The 23020-nt window shown below is 35.5% G+C and overlaps 1 protein-coding gene across 4 annotated transcripts in view; it reads right to left on the bottom strand.

The window, feature by feature from the left end:
• Wdfy3 (WD repeat and FYVE domain containing 3) overlaps positions 1–23020 on the bottom strand; it is a 179624-nt gene that overhangs the window by 76338 nt on the left and 80266 nt on the right. For 3 of the 4 annotated variants that reach the window (XM_090343279.1, XM_090343281.1, XM_090343282.1), the window contains 11 exons: positions 21574–21685; positions 18866–19056; positions 17921–18073; positions 13302–13375; positions 13048–13209; positions 11898–11992; positions 9343–9463; positions 8623–8840; positions 3329–3564; positions 1671–1805; positions 601–780 (listed from right to left, as the gene is read on the bottom strand). In XM_090343279.1, coding sequence (XP_090199405.1) covers positions 601–780; positions 1671–1805; positions 3329–3564; positions 8623–8840; positions 9343–9463; positions 11898–11992; positions 13048–13209; positions 13302–13375; positions 17921–18073; positions 18866–19056; positions 21574–21685 — 1677 coding nt within the window. The remainder of the gene's footprint in view (positions 1–600; positions 781–1670; positions 1806–3328; positions 3565–8622; positions 8841–9342; positions 9464–11897; positions 11993–13047; positions 13210–13301; positions 13376–17920; positions 18074–18865; positions 19057–21573; positions 21686–23020) is intronic. The other variant, XM_090343280.1, reaches the window with a different exon arrangement.

Genomic DNA, 23020 nt, shown 5'->3' with positions numbered 1-23020 from the left:
CACAAAAACTTAGAATGAGTATTTTACCTTTATTTATAGAAAAATATAGTATGAAGGAGGTAATTTATTCTAGATTCTGCAGGACATGATTGAAGATGAAATATCCTCAAGTATGTTATAAGAAACTCTTATCTCCAATCAACCAGTAGAAAATTGGAAGTGTGGCTGAGGCTCTAGGGGTAGGGCAGTAGTCTTGAGCTGAAGAGCTCAGGGACAGTGCCCAGGCCCAGAATCCAAGCTCCACACCAACCAAAATATATATGTATATAGTAAGATACAAATACATACAGGAAGATATATATATATATATATATATATATATATATAAAGAGTTCAAACCCCACGACCGACCAAAAATTTTTTTGTAACTGCAGTCATTTTTCATATGAAAAAAGTGAATCAAAAACTGTGAAGAGAAAGAAGTTACTAACAAAAATATGATAAATGGAAACAGGGGAAAGCAGAAGGTATGTGTGAGGAGTTGTAGACACCAGACAAATTATGAAACTGAAACTTGGTCAGAAAGATAAGCAAGAAAAAAACCTGCTAACCATTGAATAGACTAATTCCAGTTTTGACATTTTCCTCCCCCTTTCCTACCATCTCTGAGTAAGGTCGAATATTGAAGGGGAAGACAGTTGCTGCTAAGGCGCATAAAAAATCAGGACTCATCCACATGGAGGCAAGGTCTGGGACATTGTGATATAAGTATCGGAAGAACTGCATCAGAGTCACTGGATATTCTCGGAGCCAAGATCCCTCTTCTTCCGACTGCCATGGCTGAAACAGGGACCCGAGAAAAATGGTATGTTAGAGAAACTGAGGCATCTAAAACTCACTTTAAAAATCTATTACTGTTCTAAAATTGTAGATATCAACAATCCAGAATTCTATAAACCATACACATGTGTGCACACAAATGCAAATCATGTCGAGTTAATTACAATAAAAAACAATACCTTTAGAAGCTGATAGGATGTCTATTCATTAATGTACTTACAGATGAGCTGACTAGGGTCAGTGGTTGTGATTATTCTTCATATAGAGCCAAATATGGCTGCTACCCTAGTGGCTGTACTGTCTTCACTGCTGCCCCACAGTACATAATAACAGAGGGTTAGGAATAAGATATATGATGAAGGATGCACTTTATCTTTCTTAGCCTCACACTATGTACAAACCAAGAACAAAACTCTTAAACACTGAACCATATGATAAAAAAGGTAATGATCAATAATAGTCACTTAATATCAGCTAATGTTTAGGAAGAAACTCTCACATATTGGATTTTATGAACAGGTATCTCATTAAATCTACAAAACAATCCTACCAGGTAAATTCTATTAGCAGCATTTTCACTGAGGAAACTGAGGCAAACAGAAGTTAGCACATCTGATATATGAGAGGTTATTGCGCTTTGGTCTCTTTTGAGTGTTTTTTATTTTTTAGTGCAAGAGATCAAACTTGGGCCTCCTGAACTGCAGGCACCCTCTACACCCCAAGTTTAGATGCAGTCTTAGCACAACCTGTCTGTACTCATAGACATAACAAAATAGTCTGCATTTACAGTAACTATAGAGCAAATCAACATATATGAAATAATATATGGATTCCTCTCTTAAAAATAGCCCATAGGCAATGACCAAAAGGCCCAATGCCCAGCAACTTACTGAATTCAGCATGCTGCGGAGCATTCCCAGCAGAAGAAAAGCTGCCTCTGTACACACATTGTGGATAGAGGCAACCACAGGCCCGCTGGAGGCAGGAACCCCAAAGATAAATGTCCATATGGAATCCAAGTCAAACTGCAGAAGGCAACAAACATGATTAAAGATTAGTCACTAAGAACTCTTTCAGGAGTTTATCATTCTAAGCGGTTTAGCATTCTAAAATATACCTGAAAATAGTTTTTGAAAGTAAACAATGGTAAACAGATCAACACCTGAGTACCCCTATCCTGCTGTCCCACTTATGTACTGTCTTGTCTTCCAAATAACATAAGTAAAAGTAAAATACATACAAACTGGTTAAGATCTCTAAGTGAGATCTTTTAAAAAGCATGAAAAGCTCACTTTTCTTCATTCTCAGCATTGTTCTAATTCAAATTTAGACTACCCACAGATAAGATTTGACAAAATAGTTTGAGGACATTTATTCAGAACAGTTTTAAATAATGCTTTATGCTTACAGGGCCATGTGTGTTTCACAAACTGCAAAAGCAAATTCTGCTAAATATAAATCTGTACCTTGACTGAATATATTACAGTCCAGGTGATCTTACTTAAAAGGTTTTATCAGCTGCTAGAACTGATCTGATTATCATTAGGCATTGGACAGAAGCAAAACTGACTTAAAAGCTAAACTCTTAAATCTTCATAAAACTATAAATACACACTGCAGACATTTACAAGTCATCAATTAGAAGACAAATAAAACCCTACTATTTTCCAAATCTGGGTGCTGTCTATCTAAGGAATTTAAGCTGTTTATTAGAACTTGCTTAGAACTTGCACCTACACCATTGTTCCTACCTCCATCACCCTCCTCCCGCCCCCCCGTGATGCTGGTACTGGTACTTGAATTCAGTGTTTTGTGTTCTTGGGTGGCTTTTTCACTCATGGTTGGCACTTTACCAGATGAGCTACAGTTCCACATCCAGCTTTTTTTTTTTTGCTGGATTTAAAAGTTTCATGGGCTTTTCTGCATGGTTTAGCTTCAAATCTCTGCCTTCATAACTCAACCTCACAAGTAATGATTTTTTAATTATTATTGTTATTGTACTTGTCCTGAGGCATGAAAAAAGGCCTGTTTGCTGTGCTTGAACTTTTGTGCTCAAGGATAGTACTGTACCACTGAGTCACAGCTTCACTTCTGGCTTTTTAGTGACTAATTAGAGATAGAAGTGTCATGATTTTCCTGTCTTGTCTGTCTTTGAACCTTGGTCCTCAGATCTGTCTCACCAGTAGCTAGGATTATAGGCACCAGCCACAGGTGCCTGGCTACAATATTTTTCTAATGGTATTATGTTTCTACCAAAAATCTCAGTACTGAAAAGAATCCTTTAAATCATCAATATTAAAGTCCTTATACACAGATAATCATATATATAATATAATCATATATATAATATATAATCACATACATGTATATATAAGTGACAAAGCCCTTGTTTTGGGAAATATCACCTATAGAATTTTCAGTTTTCCATCCCAATCATAAATGTGAGAAAGTGACAGAACTGACAGTTGCTTTACTGTGATTAGTCCTCCATCCTAAGGCCATTGTTTGGTTTAAAGAGCTACAGTTCACCTTACTAGATGATTCCTACCTGGCAACCCTGCTTACATCGGCTGCTGATGACAGGCACACTGACCTGCAGGTTCTCAGGCAGCTCACTAACTGGCTGCTGCAGAAACAATGCCATGAGGAGGAAATAAAGGGCAGGGACATTAGTGTGTTTAGGAAGAAATGACTGGAGAACTGGAAAACCAGGAAAATGACAGGCATCCCGGTTAATCTCCCTGACCGTCCATCTCCCACCGGCACTCCTGCCCACATTGAACCCTAAGAGAAGAGGAAATACAATAATGAAATGAACAATCATAATAATGCTTCAGAAACAAAGAAGACCATAACTTACTATGTATCCCAAAGATTCATATTAACACAGGCAAATAACCATTCCAATGTTGAATTCATTGTTTAGCCAAGTTTTTATTTGCCATCTGCTTGACTAGTAAACCTGTCTATTACAAAACAGATTTTGCAGTATAGCTGAGATGATCAGATATGAGTGTTTGACAATGCTTCAGGTGATATAAATTTGACTCATTAAAAGAATAACTTCAGAAGATCTTTAACATTATTGCTTGTATTTTCAAAGAAATAAGCTGAATTGGATGTATGACCCCTAAATAAAAGTGCTATAAAATAAACTTGGTAAAATAGTGTAATTATGTAGTTTGAAAAATTATGTTAAACCAGTTAACTTTAAATTATGGACAGATTTAGAGGCAAGACTAAATGAAAATACATGAGAAAGATGACAAATCCCACTGTAGTTCCACACAATTCTGGTCTCCCAGAATCCTCTGAAAAAAAAACCCAGCCTTTTCTAGAAACTGTGGGTGCTTCTTATTGATGTATATATAGCATCAGTGTTGTTTTTTTTTCCTTTTTTCAATTCTGCATCCTCGGTTACATATGGCTTTTAGAATACAATTCAAGCATGGTTCTTTTAGCTAAATTTTCAGTCAAAATCTTTTGTAAACAGAAAATAATACACCGAAGGATTGATTTCGCTGTAAGTCACAGTGATTCAGACACTTATTTTCTGGGGATCAAAGCAGAGTGCTATACATCATACAACAGAGAAGTATCTACATCCTAAGCTTTACTATCTTTCTGTAACATAGAAAATATGCTGTTTACTAAAACCTCAAGGAAAACGAGTGGTAGCACTAGTTTGGTATGGTGTCCACATTTCACAGTGCATAGGATTATGCTGTTGCCTTTGCTCTTGTTAATGAGACTGTCACATTTTTGAAAAACTGGTATATTTTAGGACATTGGCTCAATTTTTATTTTTGATAAATTCTAAATAAAACTATCTAAGGTGGGCTTGTGGTACATGCCCCAAAGCCTAGCATTTGGAAGGCAAGGCTATACTGAGTTACATAACAGGCTCTGTCTCAGAAAACCCAAGGAAAAAAATAAGACAAATTGGGAATTTTATACATTACATAGGAAAATACATTTCATTTAAACTGCAGATCCTAAGAAGAAAACCAATACTATAGGGCTGCAAGCATAACTCAGCAGCGGAGTGTTTAGAATGTAGGAAACCTTTGGTCAGATCTCTCAACCAGAAGAAATATAATAAAGAATAGAAAAAGGCAAAAAGTAAATTAAAGACTAGTGGTTTTCATTTTCCTTTCTAAGGCATTACAACTATTTCCCTTTATGAGTCTGAAAGAATATTGTAAGTAATATTAACAATTAGACATTAATTCAGATTCAAATTACAGCTAGATGGAAGGTATTTTTACAAAAGCATTTTGACAGAAACTAATAGATGTGAATTGAAAAGTCAAAATCATTAGACTACACATCAGGTGAAGGAGAAATAAGACTCAAAATGAGAAGATATATGCACCTGTCACACTTGTAAACATGTGTCAGGTGGATTCAGTAAAAAGGTAATTAGGATTATACTTAATAAATTGAGTGTCTAGATGCCTTTTTTGTCAGTGGAGCTGCATGCCCACTGCACAAGAAGACGTTAATGAAGGACAGGCAAATTCTAAGGCACACAGCCAGGACTGTTGGCTATGGAGGTGCCATGGAACCCAGCCGCCTATGAATGTGACACATCTTGATGAGTATCACCCCTTCCAACATTCTCCGAATCTTTCTACAATTCCTGAAATGACAGAATAGAAAAGGCCCAAGATATTCAGGAGAAAGATTCTCTGACGCTGTTAGAGCCGGGCTAACTTAGAAATGTTATTATATGAAATATAGCATATTCTAATTAGAGAAAACAATTCTTAATTTGTATTGATTGTTATATTTCCTATAAAATGTAATTTCTACTAAAATATCTACCTGTCTCCACAGTCCTGATGGTCAAATGAATTGGTAAGAAGTAATCTGACACACCGTAATAAACTGTATAAATCTCAGGGTTCATTATTACTGCTAAGTTTGGCTTTTAAAAGAAACTGCTATTTCCCATAGCAAAGATATGGAACCAACCCAAATGGCCCTCAGTTGATGAGTGGATCAACAAGATGTGGTATTTATACACAATGGAATTCTATGCTGATGTCAGAAAGAATGACATCCCCAAATTTGTAAGGAAATGGAAAGACTTAGAAAAAATCATTAAGTGAAATAAGCCAGACTCAAAGGAACATAGGCTCAATGGTTTTCCTCACCTCATTTGTCATAATCAGTAGAAACTTTGGGCTCTCCTAGCAGAGAACTACAATAGAACAAAACCTAGATATATAAGGCCATATAGTATGACAATAAATGAAAGGACCTCTAGGATATAGAAACAAAAGCTATATAATGAATGATGGTTGTCCTTAATGTACCATGTTATCTCTCATCTCTTTTGCTGTCCCTTAAGTTATCCCATATTGTTACAGTATTTTACCTTGTTATCTGATATATTGTATATATATTTATTTGGTTATTTGAAATAGGATAGGAAAGGGGGGAAAACAAGATGAAGAGCGGGGCAGGGGAGGGAAATGGAGACCAAGACATGAAAAAGAGTAGCAATGTTTGTGAAGCAATGCACCTTCTATGTGGTGAATATAATGTAACCCTTCTATTAATTACAATAAAAATATATGAAAAAAGCTGTTAATTAGAACTTGCATATTTAACAGAACTCATGTTTATTTATGCCTTTGTAGAGTTTATTTATTCTCTAGAATAAATACTTCTCTCCCTTTCTCTTCTTCCCCACTCCTTGGTTCTTCCTTTATTTCTTAAAGACAGAGCAGACCAGGCTGGCTTCTAAAGCATAAGTTTGAGATCTATCTAGCTCTAACCTCTCAGTAGGGAAATTACAGGTGGTAGGTACTACCACACCCAGTTTTCTAGTAGCTATTCTTAAGATGGATAAGCTTAATTTCCTGCTACAAAACTATTCATAAAAATCACATTTGTAGGTTATATTTTTTCTCTGTGCCATGGGAAATGGTGGCCTAGTTTTCACAGCACACAAGTATCTACAAAACGGGTACTTGGAAACTGCTTTTTTCTGAAAAGCACTCATAGGCCCATGGCATATGAGTTATCTAAAAGAAGGATGAAAACCTGGCTTCCCTACCTTCATTTTGCATATCTCCTTTGTCTTAAAGGTCTGATTCCATCCCTGCCTAACTGCCCATATCCAGTGATGGTTGACCTATCATCCCACAGAAGCATAGGAAACAATTTTCTAAACCTGTCAAGATTTTCTACACCAAGATTCCTGAATTCTCAGTCAACAGTAAGTGGTTGCAGAAGAAAATGACCTCTAGCACTGAGTCCTCTATCAAAATGCAATGATGACTTGCACAGTGGCATCAGATGGATGGCACTAGGCATAGGTTAGCTAATTCCATTTTGTCCTTTTTCTGTCTTTTTCCTTCTTAGTCTATCCTACAATCAACTTGGATTACACTGTTCCATTCAATAAGCTTTGAGTTAAACCTACCAAGCCATCAGTAATGACTTCCTTATTGTGACCAATAAAGCCCTTCCTGGCCAATCTTAATCAATCAAACCATAGTTTAGCCAAGACTAATGTATTCCTCTTGCCTCTTCCTATATAATCCAGAACTCATCTCAGTTACCCAGAGATGGACTTGGAAGCCATGAATCTCATTCTTTCTGACATGACCATATTCAACAGATCTCCTTTCTCTACATTTCACCGCAATTTGTCTTTCAAATTGGCATGCTGAGACTCTGAGCTTAAGCTTTTGTCCCAATACTCAAGTAACATTTATAGTACTAATTTCAAAATATACTTTATTTATTTTTAATTGTGTGTATGTATGTGTGTGTATGTCTCAGAGCTTGAACTTAGGGCTTGGTAACTGTCCCTGAGTGTTGTTTAAGGCTAGTACACTACCACTTGAGTGTCCACAGTTCCACTCAGGCTTTTTGATGATTAATAGGAGATCAGAGTCTCATGGATTTACCTTCATAGATTAGCTTTGAACGATGATTCTTAGATCTCTCCTGAGTAGCTAGGAATACAGACAAAAGGCACTGGCAATCAACTTCAAATGTATTTTATAGAGGCTAATTTTCTTGAGAAATTATTTCACAAGAAATAGCAATAATACCCTTTCTATATCATATACTAGGTTTCTTCAGACATTTTACATATTTTCATCATAAAATAGTATGGGTATCATATTGAAAATTCTATCTTTCTATCCTGTACTTTGCCATTTAACATGAACAGGTAATATCCAGATATTAAACTTTTATATCTTAAAATATAATTTAATAATTATAATTTTATTACTATAAAAATTAATTTCAGTTTGAAGACATCTAGCATAGAAAAAAAAGGAAATGGTAGTGAGCAGAGAATAAGGACCTTTAACAGAAATGACTGAGCTGAAGTCCTTAAGTAGTGATGCAATGTAACTGTTAAAAGAATGGAATATAAATCTGAATGGTGTGCATTCAAATAGTGACTATTCCTGTCAATGTCATTTTTGCAACAATGACTTTATCCTTTGGTTTTGTAAATTGTCACATGAACGGTTATATTTATACTTGATATTTACTCTGCAAAAGAAACAAATTGCACAGTGATCAGTAACAGAATAAACACTCACAAGAAATATTACTATTAATTCAGTTATACTAATAATTTGCTAGAAGACTTATTTGGAAAAACCATGAAAAAGTCTCTCAGCTTTTATATCTTAGTATTCTATATGACTTTAGTTTGAATTTGAAATATCTAAACTTTTCTATCACTAATTTAAACTTGTGACACTTAATGGTTATCAAATAATCTGGCCAGTATGAGCTTTTAAAACATTTAAAAATGAAACACAATAGCTTATTTTAAAGCATCTAACAATAAAAAGTCCATACCTAATACAGTTCCAATCTTATTAGTTAAGACAGAATCTGTCTGTTCAAGCCATCCTCCACCACTGAGTCCTTCTTTAAATTTGATGAGAATAGACTGATTACTAAGTAGGACGACAAGAATCCTCATGGCTGCTGTAACTGTGGTAGGATGCAAGTGTTCTTCCATAAACATCACGATCCAGTCAAAGCCCAAGGTCTTGACTAGCTCTTCACAAGCTCTATTCAAAGGCAGATGGGTTTAAAGAAATAAAATTAATTTTGAGAATTAAGATTTCAAAATTAAGAAACTATGACTTGAGTTCATTCCTAAAATATTTTAAATTTCAGGGTAAAAGTTAACCCTAAAATTTGTGGCAGTTCCTACATCAGCAGATATGAATGGACTGGTAACAATCCATAGTATATTAAGTATTATCAATTGCAAATTTTACTGCCAGATGTTGGTGGATGACATATGTAATCCTAACAACTTTGAAAGCTGTGGTCACACAGGCAACCCTGGGCAGAAAATTCTGCACAAAGGGTTGGTATACACTTGATTAAGCCTGTCCAGATCTGTATCTGGACAGGAACAGAGACCATATCACAAAAACAATCACCAAAAAACAGGGCTGAAGGCATGGCTGAGCAATAAAACTGGCTGAGTTCAAACTGCATTACTACAAAACACACACACACACACACACACACACACACACACACACACACACACACACTTACTGCAAGTTAATGCTTGTTTTCTCTTTAGATGTATAAACAAGTTTTAGCAATATATCCAGAAGTCTGTTCCTCAAAAGTATAAGATTAGCAGACACAAGACCTCCAAATTCTTCTTCTGTTCCTGAAATGAAAATAAACATATTAAATAACCTCAGAGGATAACCTAAGATAACATTTCCAATATGATTCTTTGATACTTCATAAAAATAATACTTTAGTAATTTTTTTAAATGCTGTCTACTGAAGTGAGTAGAGGGTAAGTTAAATTTCAAGGTTCTCTTTAGCACATTTACATCCAGAATTGCCTAAACTCTATTTAACAGGAAGAAAGCTATCAATAAGGACCAAAAGAAGAGAAATAATTATGACAGAATGCCCATGATTTCTTATTTTTTTCCTGAATGGAAAAATTCCATTCCTAATGGACCAGATTTAAAAAATAGACACAAAAGGCACAATATCTCACACATTGAGGGAAGCCAGAATTACAGAGCATTGACTAGTTGCAAAGACATACAAACACAGGAGAAGTCAGAGAAGTAAAGAGGAACTCAGTGGCTTTCAGGGAAATGTCTTGGAAGTGCAGGGCCAGGTATTAGACTTTCAGGCTGTTAATGTTGCTCACAATAAACAGTTATCTTTATGCTGAACCGAGGCTTAAGCAAAACTTCACCATAGGTTTATATACTTTTACTTGTTTGGGTCAAGGATTGTTACTAACATTAAATTGTATTTGTGCATTATGGGACCTACACCAAAGGGAATTCAGTATTCCCTCCTCTTCCAAAATGCAGGAGGAGACTAGTAGTTTCAGATTGCCTTATCAAAAGCTAAGCAGTCATAAGAATAACTTCTTGGGCCAAGAGCATTGCCTAGTGGTAGCATGCTTCCCTAGCATGAATTGGTTGGATTCCTCAGAACCACATATACAGAAAGAGCTGGAAGTGGCGCTGTGGCTCAAATGGCAGAATACTAGCCTTGAGCAGTGCTCAAGGATAGTGCCCAGAATTACTTCTTAACACTTTCTACAATTAAGTGACAACTTACTGAAAATTAATTTTTATGTCTAGGTTTCTGTCAACTATGCCTCCCCAATTTTTCAAAAGTTTAAAATTATGTGCTCTAGAAGCAGTTTCCAGGTTAATTTTGCAACTCCAACTGCTGCTTTATTCCACATTGTGTCAATCTTATATGACACAACTTTTATTGCTTTGCAGTTGTAGGTCAATGTTGACCTTTATTCAAGGCATTGCTTTCAGTAGATGTGTGCCTTGAACATCATGCCTATTACTTAAAAGGAACAAAAAATTCTGTCACTTCAGGTTTTAGTTACTTGTATATTCTTATTGCGGTGTTTTAGATCAAAGAAGAGTTTATAACATTACAAATGTGTAGTAGAGAGAGGTATTTTTTTTTCTCCAGAAAAATGTCACTATGCACTAGCTGAAATTACCAGAATGTCAGAGGGAAAACTGTAAATGAGCTGTGAATTTAATAAGTTGGGTGGTATGTAAGTACATATAAATGTATTGATTGAAATGTGGTAGATTCACATTTGGGAGAGCTCAAATAGTGTAATTCTTTAGGAAGGTTAAGTCAAAGTTGAACAAAATAAAGCACAAGGAAGTGGTAATTGAAAGGGGTAAGGTGCGGCTAAGGGAAAAATGAAGAGAAGAATGCAGTCAATAAGCCAATGCATATCCTACAAAAATTAAGAAGGCATGGGTAGGAGAAGGATGGATAAGAATGTTGAAAAAGAGGACACTGAACAAGATATATTGTATTTATAAACTGCTGCTTTGTTAAATGGCAATTCCTTTGTACAACTACTTAAAGACAATAATTTAAAAAAAGATTTGTAAATTCAATTTCAGAGATCACTGTAGAAAGTTCTTTAATGTTTTGCAATACTATTTCCTCTCCTAGAATACTGGAAAATTCATGGTGATGGGAAATACATGTAAAAGTATTCTTTTCGGGGGGAGGGAAATGGGGACCAAGACATGAAAAAGGGTATCAATGTATATGAATTAATACACCTCCTATCTGGCAAATATAATGTAACCCTTCTATTAATTACAATAAAAATATATGAAAAAAGTATTCTTTTCATGAACTTGTAATCATAATTATGAAATTGATTTATATTACAGGTTTTCAAGATGATCCTAGTAAAATGTTCTTTTCCCCAGTAACTACTAAGTACTAAAAAGAAAAAATGAAAATAAAAATAAAATGGATATAATACAATCTTAAGAAGTATAGTTTCTGAAAACATATATGTGTATTTAAAAAATCCAATAATGTTTATATTAGAAGAGGTTGACATTTAAAAGAACGATGATATGAATGCTCTAAAAGTAAGATGTTGTTTATAAAGTAAAATTCACATTCTATTACATTTTATAGTCAAAATACACTTTCATAACAGTGAAAGACAAAATAAGTAAATAAATAACATCATTATTGCATATTACTCAGGACAAATTTGTATCAAAAGAAAACAATATATAGTAATTAATCATTATCTTTCTCAAATTCTGGGGTAAACTTACCAGTGTCAAGTTTCTCTTCATTATTTATTTCCATAACTACAAATTTCTCACAAACTGCAAAGGTTGGCAAAGTAGAAGAAATAAACTGTCCAAACCTTTAAATAAAGGAAGAAAAGTGGTTATGCAGCTTATTTTTCTTTCTCTAATCCAACAAAATATAAAGATAGAAAAATAAAGTAGCATTTCTGATTTTTAAGTTTTATGAATCTTTAGGTAATTATATTTTGCTTGCTTCCTTTTGAGTAATCTCTGGATAATATTACATATAATACTACACCGTGTTTTAAAATATAGGAAGAATATAGATCTTTGAAAGTATGAATTCTTTGATAACCCAAATGATTTCCAAAAAATTAAAATGTGGAAAGATTTTGGTGATAAAGCAAACCAATTAATATTAGGATAAATGATAAACACATACAAACAGTAATAATAATACTCTAGAATTTGAAGCTGCAGCTTTAAATTCTACCAAGTTAAACATACAGACACACACATACAAATTCCAAATAACACAGACTGGAGACTAAGTGCAATAGTAAATAAATATGATTTTAAGAGCTCTGTGAACACCTAAGAAGTGGTGCTCACAACCAGGGTAGCCAATCCCTCACTTAAGAAACATTTAAGTAGAGCTTTTCTAATCCACTTTTAGTTATGATGGGGATAAGAATGTTTTTGGACAAATAACACATCCTAAGTTTGTCTAAAGCCACACTTCTTATTCCAGCAAATAACAGTCAAATAATATAAAATAATGAAGAATCATCACCACTCATTTAAGAGGTAGAGACCCATAAGAGTGTGTGTGTGTGTGTGTGCGCACACACACACACTCAGAAGTAACTTGGGGAGAGGTTGGAGATTGAACATTCCTCAACTGAACATTTTTAAGTTCAAGCCAATTAATCTCATTGGCTAAGTATCCATCTTTTTTCATCAATATTATATTATTCACTGGTGGCAATAATTGACTGCTCCATAAACATAAGATACTAAGGCACTGTAACTCTTCTAGACTTCAGTAAATACCTTTTACTGCACTGGCATTACAGGTGTTACACAGGCACAGGAACCTTTTGCATCATCTCATTCACCTTTACCACGTAGTATGTTTAGTTAATCAAGACAAACAAGGCATGTGCACTACCTGAGCAGATCATTGCTATTGGGGAAACCTTGCAGCAAGAAGCTTAGCACATTACTAATAGCAGCAATGGTGGGCTGGGATAAGGACATGTCTCGAAGAGTCAGGAGCAGCTTGGGGATTAACTGGAATTCCCTCATTAACTTGGCATTTTTTGAAGCTTCACTATAAAAGAGAAAAAAGATTTAATACACAGTACTATCGTATTTTTCTTTTTTAAATAACAGAGCCACTTACTATAGGGTGTTAACTTGTACCTGGACTCTGTAAGCAGTTCAATGAAGTGTTCAAATAAGGAGAGATGAAGTTCATAGGGTGCATGCAGCCAGACCTATAATGAAAACACGAACAGCAACAAGGTTAAAATGCCTTGAGAGGGAAGGTGAGCAAATACAGTCCTCATAATCAATACAGTCCTCATTTCAACTATGCAACTATTGAGCTATGTAACTTGAGGGGAGGGATAGGAAGGGGAAAGATGTGAGAGAATGATGGAAGGGGTGACAGGGATAGAGATGCACTGTATTCATAATCTGACTTCTGGAATTGAAATATCTTTGTATAACTACTTAATAAAAATACCTAAGGCTTTTTTTTTTTTTTTGCCAGTCCCAGGGCTTTAACACAAGGCCTGGGTACTGTCCTTGAGCTTTCTCAAGATTAGTGTTCAGCTACTTGAGCCACAGCCTTGCTTCTGGCTTTTCCTGTGCTTGTGGTACAAGGAATCCAACCCAGGGCTTCATGCATGTTAGGCAAACACTAGGATACACCTCCATATCTCGGCCCCTATAGGGCTTTTTTAATTTGTCAGCCATGGCGCTTGAACTTTGGGCCTGTCCATGAGCAATTCAGCACAGGGAAATCATTCTACCACCTAAACCACAGCACCACTTCTGATTTTCTGATGGTTAGATGGAAATAAAGAGTCTCATGGACTTTTGTGTCTAGGCTGGCTTTGATCAGCGATCCTCAGATATCAGCCTCCTGATTAGCTAGGAGTATAGGTGTGAGCCACCAGCACCTGGCCTCTAGGGTACTTTTTAAAAAACTTTTTCATTTGGACATGTTTATATATTCACACAATGTACCTTGATCAGACTCATGTCCCCAGGATCTTTATTTTAAAACACTAAAAAGTGCTAGTATGTAGGGGGAAAAAAATGCTTAACCATAAACAGGCCCTTAAAATGGAAGATGATAGAATTATCATACTTTAAAAATCTATTATAAAATGCTCCATATGTTTAAGAATGTATGCAAATGCATAAGCATGATGAAAAAAGATATGAAAAAGAAAGAGCCAGTAGACAAACTTTTGGACATGATATAAACAAAATACCTAAAATGAACTGAAGATGTAACTCAATGGCGGGGCACAAATCTAGCAAGCATGGGAGCCAAGTTAAAAAATCCTGTTACTACAAAAAAATAAAAAATAAAAATAAAAAACAAAATAACAGGGGCCAGGAGTTTGGCCTAGTGGTAGAGTGCTTTCCTAGCATGCACAAAGACTGGGGTACGGTTCCTCGGTACCACATACATAGAAAAAAGCTGTAAGTGGTGCTGAGGCTCAAGTGGTAGAGCTCTAGCCTTGAGAAAGTCCAAGGACAGTGCTCAGCCCCTGATTTCAAGCCCAGGATTGGAGAAAACAATAACAACAACAACAACAACAACAACAAAACCCAGAAAATTTGCTGGATGGCATAGGTAGCAGCCAATTAGTCATTCCACAAAATTATTCATCATTATTACATAAAATTTACTGAACATTATAAACCACTCAAAATGAAGCATAAAAATATAAGTGAACAGATAATACACTGCTGACAAATGAGACATCAAGCTATTTAAAATCTGTGCATTTGGTATCCAGGAAAGGAAGAATGGCAAGAAAAAAATATTTCAAGAACTAATTGTTTAAAAAGACATGTAATGTCAAATTCACAAGTTAACAATCCCCAAAGCAGAAGAAAACATAAAGAAAACCATGAAATGATGTTAAAGGGTAAAAAGAAAAACAGCAAATTAGATTCAAATTACAAGCAAAAATATCTTTTACAAGCAAAAACTCCTTCAAAAAAGAAGAAAAAAAAAAAGTTTTCAGACAGAAAAATTCGGTACCAGTAGATCTAAGGATCATGGTTTGCAGGAAGGTCCATGAGACTTATTTCCAAGAGTCTCTGGTAGTTATACCAGAAAACCAGAAGTGGAGCTGTGGCTCAAAGTGGTAGAGCACTAGCCCTGAGTAAAAGAGCCCCAGGACAGACAAAAGACAAAAGGGAATGTAAAAATAATTTATGCAAAGTAATTATTTGTGATGAAAATTTGGATTTGCAAAGGAAAGATATTAAAAGGCCTTAAAAACATGGAGGCAAATAAAAGTATTTTTTTCTTCTCTTTTAAGACTATTTAAAACAAAAAACAGTCTGTGGAGATTTTAAGTATATAGAATAAATGTATGTAAAAATAGCAGAAAGAATGATTTAAAAGAATAGACGTATTCCTTTGAAAGTATAATATTCTTCAAAGACTATTTTCAGATGCATGTTATACACTGAAAATAATCACTACAAAAGACGATGCTATGTAAAATGTCAGGAGTGAAAATCACTACAAAAGACGATGCTATGTAAAATGTCAGAAGTGAATTACTACTTAGTGTATTCAAGGTGTAGGGTCATTAAGGGTGCTGTGTAAAGTCACACAGTATATAAAGTACTGTGGCATAAAGCTAAAATTTGTAACACCGACTACATTTCTAACATGTTTACATGTTAGATAATCCATGATTTGAAGATGTCAGTTACCTGATGAAAAAACAAGGTTAAGACTACAATAGGTAGCTCTCTTTGTTCTCTCCTAACACACAACTTTCTCTTTGTGGTTAAATGTCTATTTCTTCATCTTTTTCTTTGTGCTTACTTGTCTATTTCTTTGTCTTTCTCATTAGTGGATTAAATACCCAAAGGCATCGACTGTGTGTTTTATTTTTATATCTGTAGCAAATAATAAAGTGCTTGGCTCCAAAAATACCTAGTGTATGCCTTCTGAAAGAATGAGAACAGATCAAGGGCTTGGATTTGTATACAGCAGAAACAGAAAAAGGATGACTGCCTTGTAAAAAGTTTGATCGCTGTGATATCATGTCAGATTGTTAATAGATGGGGAGAAGGGGAAGCTGACTTTATAATTTTAAGCCTAGGGAACGGTAATGCTATGAATAGAAAGAAAAGTTAGAAGGAAGAGCTAATTCGAGAATGGATGTTAAAAGTGTATTTAAGGTATCGCAGGGACATGAAAATGGAAATGTTAGGCAAAAAGTTAGAAATAAGTCTATAATTCAGATGTCAAGTTAGGGATTTAGATGTGAAGGTTAACTTTACAGAGATAGGTTGTAGGATTACTGGAGATGCTAAAGGAAATGAAACAATACAGGAAAATGAAACAGTGAAGATGGACCTCTTTATACAAAATAAATAAAGGTCCATAGCCAGAAATCTACAGTAAAAGTTACAGGAAGAGCATGAGAACCAGTAAAATGAAGCTGGAGAGCTGGTAAGAGATTACATGTGTTGTAAAAAAGACAGCGAAACCTGACTTCAGTGAGACCTGTGTTTGATGATAACTGACTTCTAGCCATCAAATATTTAGAAGAAAGCTGTAAATAAGCTCTAAAAACAGACTTCCAGTAATACAAATCAAAGCATAAAGTCTTTTTGCTGAAGGTTTAATATCTGACCAAACACTGGATACAAAACAAAGAGGAAATGGTATCTAGTATCAAAGTTACAAACAAGAGGCATACCGTCCTGAATTGGTAAGGGAACAATGATGAAGACAGACATAGTATCTATACTAGTAAAGCCTCAAGGTACCATTTCCCAGAAATATAAAGCCTGAACTTAAAATATGACTAATGTATAAAGTGGTGTGAATAAGAGATTGAATGGGCAAACTCTATTAGCACAAGAAACTAAAAGAGGACAAGGACCTACTACTTATAAAAAGTCATACAGAAATGCAGATCTTGCTATTTTGACAAAGTGAATGATACTTTATTGCAAGCACCCCAAATTACCAGATTCCTATTTATTATTTACTATGGACCCCCCCCCCTTCTCTCTCTCTTGTTAGTCCTGGGGCTTGAATTCAGGGCATGGGCATTGCCTCTGAGCCTCTCTGTGCTAAAGGCTAGTACACTACCACTTGAGCCACAGTGCCACTTTTGGCCTTTTCTGTTTATGTGGTACTGAGGAATCGAACCCAGGGCTTCATGAATGCTCGATAAGCACTCACTCTATCACTGAACTACATCCCAGCCAATAATTTTAACCTGAATTACATGAAGAAAATATTTCTTACCACAATGCCACTCGTAGCAGTGGATCTGCAGTTTAGCTCTATGGAATATATTTGGAAGGAAAAAAAAAAAACCTACCATTATCCTACTTTCTATATTTTACTAAATGATACATGTAAAACTTTAAATACATTTAGAAATAAAATAGTAAACACATTTTATAGAAAAAGAAAGGATTCATCGACTATATATTACCAGTTAAAAATTTATATACCAACCGGGTGTGGTGACTCACATCTGTAATCCTAGCTACTCAGTAGCCTGAGATCTGAATCAGGAGTCAAAGCCAGCCTGGGAACAAAAGACCATGAGACTCCTAGAAAGTCCAAGAGACTCTCATCTCCAATTAATCACCAGATAACCAGAAGTGCGGAAGTGGTCCGGTGGCTCAAGTGGTAGTGTGGTACCCTTGAACTGAAGAGCTCAGGGACAACGTCCAGGCCAAGTTCAAGTCCCATGACCAACAGAAAAAATAAAACAAAACAAAAACAAGAAAAAAAAAGTTTATATACATACCTCAAAATCACAAAGAAGGTCTTGGAAAGCAGTTGAGTTTGGTATAATGGAGGTCTCATGTCCACTATCAACAGTCCCCACCAAGGAAAAAGTTAAATGGAGGATGTGGCTGTTCAGAAGAGAACGTTTCTTCTTAAGCAGCATTGCCAGCAACTACAAGAAAGTGACAGAAAGTGACACTAAATGTCTGTTTATAAATAGTCATGAATTATACACATGCATACATTAGCTTACGCAGAAAAATTGTTGAGATTTCTAAACTGATTTGTAAGTTTTAATTGTTTTCTTGAAGACAAAGTTATCCTATCTATCATTCCATTAAAATACTCACTTTCACATCCAAGCACACAAATCATTAACCCCAAAATACAGCTAGTTATCTTTAATCCATGAGATCTATATCCACAAATTCAATCAAAGGTGGATCCAAAATACTTTGGTAAAAAACTATGGAAAGACGTTTTTGGTTATTATTTTCCCTAAACAGTAGAGTATATTGCAATTGAATATAGCAGTTTAACAAGTGTACAGAGCCTTTATTATTGTACTAGTATCATAAATAACAATTTAAAACATAAAAAAGAATGTGCTTAAGTATCCCTTTTTATGTGAGACTTGAGTATGCATAGATTTTGCTATCTGAGGGGAGGTTTTAGAACCAATCCCCAATGAATAGAAGAAACAACTATATATCTCAATGTTTCAAAGCTATATTGAGTGACATAACCCTATTTAAGGATGTAGTAAAACTGGATGGGAAAGGAGAAAAGAGATAAATCAAAATAAACTTCTCATAATTTACATGTGACGTGTCACTTTTCATAAAATGTAACTTGCTTTGAAATTACTTGGAGAAAATAATTTCTTCCAGAGTTTTGAGAAAATAAGAATAATGAAAAGTAGAATATCTAAATTAAGTAGAGGAAAGCTTTAATGGTTACAAACCTGGTAACCCTTGATTCTTTCCATCTCTTTGCTGGCTAGTGGGTTACTCTTGACCACACAAACCAGGGCCTTGACTGCTGCATATAACCCTTCCACATCAGAGGCCATGGCTACCAGGCCCAGGATGGCTGCAGCGCCACCGATGTACTGCAAAGTAGTGGCAACAGGCTTAGGGACAAATGTTCTCACTCCTGATTAAAAGACAGCAAGAAACAATTAAATTCCCCATGGGAACAAGAAATGAATAACTCAATAGTCAATTTGTCATCACAAATTTAATTTTAGAAAAATCTTACGTATTGAAATAAGAATTCTAAACAAAAAAGAAAGGTATAGTTTAAGGGAAAATATGCATATATACTTTTTTTTTATAGAAGAGTCAGCAAAAAGAGAATAGAGAGCAAGACTCATGTTTTGAAACACTATCTGCCAGCAACAGAAGACTCCTTCCTTTAGAAGGAACTAAGGAAAGAGTGGCTTCACTAGATTTTGTTGAGCAGTACATTTGGAGGGAACTAACTGGAGAAAGAGTCAGAGAAGCTGCCTTGGCAGTCTTAAAATATATTCTACATGTAGAGGCAAGTGAAGCACATTACTGGCCATTTTTTCATGACATCTCTTAGGTTAGTACTCTAAGTAACTGGTTATTTAGATGTGGAGAGCCTTAGTTTTAGTAGCCAGGATTACAGGTGTAAGCTAAGGGTGTCTGACCATGCCAATCGCTAAGACAGTGTTTGACACTCTCTTGCCTTCTGATAGAGACTATTTTAAAACTAAAAATCTAGTTGGGGATGGGGCTATCTGTGAAGCAGAGATGGAAGGATTACTTGAGCCTAGAATTTCAAGACCAGCTTTGAATAACATAGGGAGACCCTGCCCTCCCCCCCCCCCCCCCGCCGGAAGGAAGGAAGGAAGGAAGGAAGGAAGGAAGGAAGGAAGGAAGGAAGGAAGGAAAGGAGGGAAAAGGAAAGCACTTAGATATGCATAATATGAATGCACAAATACCCATTCTATATTTCTATGTTCTTTGTAGCACTTGTAGTTTTTTTTTTAATCTACTGAATTATCTTTCTAGGTAATCATAGGTAAAAAACAAAAACAGACAAAAAAAAAAAAAAAACCCTGAAGTGTGACAGAGCTTATATGGGTGACTAGGATGGCTTTGAACTGCGATCCTCAGATCTCAGCCTCCTGAGTAGCTAGCATTATAGGCATGAGCCACCAGCTCTGACCTGAAGACAGAAAATTTTGATAACATTAAAAAAGTAAATAAAGCAAGCAACTGTGCTAAGATGTTGCCTCATGGCCTGTGTCATTTTAATAATAAAAGGATGGAAAAAATCTAAAAAAAATAAAATGGGTGACTAATAACAAAGTAGCAGAAGAGGGAGTAGAACTTAGATCTAGATCTACAAACTCTTCACTCCCTGTTTTCTACTACTCCACTGCTGTTGTGGATTACCAAAGGGAATAGTAAATAGTTGCCGAATTAAATAAAGAAAAATATTATGTGCTTTAACATCAAAGTAATTTTTTAAAACAGGAAAGGGAAGGGGGAAAACAAGATGATTGGGAGGGGGTGAGTTGTGGGAAATGGGGACAAAAACATGAGAAGGGGTATCAATATGTGAGAAGTAATGCACCTACTACCTGATGAATGTAACTGTAACCCCTCTATATATTTCCCCGACAACAAAATAAAAAAACAAAATGTTTTAACAATGCAGAAAGTGAACATTGCCATGATAAAAACCATCTTTGCTGGTAAAAATTGGACCAACAAAACAGTAATGTTTTGTTAATGAAAAAAGGAACTAATACTATATACTGATTTTTATATGAAATGAAGCAATTACTGATTTTGAATTTAGGTAGTCTTGTATTATGCCTTAATATCCTAATTAAAAAGATACCAAATCTGTGTGTGTGTGGGGGGGTACTGTGTACTATTCTGGGATTTGAATTCAGGGCCTGGGTGCAGTTCTTGACTCTCTTTTTTTGGCTCTTTGTTTGGTGCAAGGCTAGCACTAGACCACATAGAGCTGTTCTTCGGTGGTTTACTGCAGATAAAAGTCTCACCAGCCTTCCTTCCTGGGTTGGCTTCAAACTGCAATGAACCCCCTGAGTAGCTGGGAAGGCAGGTAAGAGGCACTGGTGGCCAGCTCAGTTCTTTTTAGGAAGATAGTCTGTATAAGGCTCTCCAGGATAGCACCCCTCCGAAACCTTTTATTATAAACAGACGCCATGTTCTTGTACAGAATTTCTCATTTTCACCTCACTTCTACATTAAAAGAACACTTGACCAAAACCTTTGCTAAATCAAGCCTTGAAATAATCAACAGTATTTTTCTCGTTTAGAACCTGTTTTAACCGGGTCATTTGAAATTTATTAATGAATAACCTCAATGACGATGTGGCCAATGCTCACCGCTAACAAGACAACAAGAGGACTGGGAGGGGTGGGGGAGAGAAAGGAGAACAAAAACGAGAAGTAATGCACCCACTATATGATGAATGTAACTGCAACCCCTCTATACATTACCCCGACAATAATAATTAGAAAAGTAATAATTACAAAAAATAATTAAATATTAATGAGATTTTAAGACGACTACAATTTTTAAAGTTGACTAGCTCAATAAAACATGAACTTAAATGCAAATTTGAAGGTTCACACAAGTTTGAAATGACAGACCAATTTAACTCACCCAAGTATCCAATCAGTGTAGCCCCAATGGTCCTTGCAGGTCCATTAAGATGGCCTGCTGCATTGTGAATCAGCTTCACAGGAGTGGCATTCTCATGGGAGGAAATGCCTAACTGAAAATAGAAAAGAAAAGCAATGTAATTACAGAAACACAGCCTGAATCTTTTCTTTCTTTCTTTTATAATAACTGTATTTTATTGTCGGGGTGATGCATAGAGGGGTTACAGTTACATTCGTCAGGTAGTGGCTACATTACTTCTTGAACCTTGATATCCCTTTCCCATGTTTTTCTCCCAATTTCCCTACCCCACCTCCTCCCAAGCATAGACACTCACTGGACACTGTGTTAAAAATGAACTACTCAACCTGTGGGTGGGAATGGAAAGGAAAAACTAGAAGACAGTGAGTAAAGGGGTGACATTCTCCAAAGGGGAATGCATTCTTCCCTTGACTTACATAACAGTATCCCCTCTGTTTTTAGAATTTTCAATGTTTTTTAAACAGGAACAAACTGTAACTCTGATAACTTGTCTTTTTTCTCTCTTATTATCAGAATACTTAAATTACAGAATCGATCTTATTAAAGGGCAAATACTTTGGAATTAGGAAATTCACAGAAATAACTTAAATATAATCGACTGAGGGAAAGATGCTGAGAATCTGGGCAAGTGGGGGTCTCTTTGAATGACACCTGTCATAGAGTGATGCCTATCTTTTTTCAGTGCCTCACAGTATTCCTGATTAGTGACTATCCTGTTAGCTACAAATCTTTCCAAATTATGTTTCTAGATAAATATGCCTACATAAAGGGAACATCAAACATATACAAGAACCAATCTTGTGCCAAAATATAAAAAACAATAGTAGGAACAAATGGTATCCAGGACACTGTAGGGAATCCATAAAAAAGTAGTAACAAGATAGGCTTAGTGATAGCAATTATTTAAACAACAACAATTCCATTCTTACTGTTCTAAAGTTCAACTGCTTGATTGCTAATAGAAATATAAAAATATGAATTATATATTCAGTAAACAAATTTTATTGTTGTAAATTATGTAGCTAAAAGTGATTTGGTCTACATTAAAAGCCAAACAACTAAACAGAAGTAACATTTGAGAGAGAGATTAAAAAAACATACAACAAAGAATTTAGTGCTGGCAGCTCATACCTGTAATCCTAATTACTCAAAGGTTGAGATTTGAGCATCACAGTTTGGAGTCAACACAAGCAGAAAAGCCCTGTGAGACACCTAGCTTCAATTTAGAAAAAAATAGAAGTGGATCTGTCACTTATGGTTGTTGAGTGCTAGTGTTGAGCAAAGGAGCTCAGGGATAATGCCAAGGCCCATGACTAACAAAACCAAAATAACAAGAGAACCTGAATGATGATCACTGAAACTGAAGAATCTTTCAACAAAGAAAATCCAGCGGAAAAAAATATATTCA

Source organism: Megascapheus bottae, chromosome 13, assembly GCF_031878675.1.
Source record: "Megascapheus bottae isolate mThoBot1 chromosome 13, mThoBot2.hap1, whole genome shotgun sequence".
In the NCBI taxonomy this organism is placed as follows: domain Eukaryota; kingdom Metazoa; phylum Chordata; class Mammalia; order Rodentia; family Geomyidae; genus Megascapheus; species Megascapheus bottae.
The sequence above is the reverse complement of the archived record's forward strand: the minus strand, read 5'-3'. Positions and strand labels throughout refer to the sequence as shown.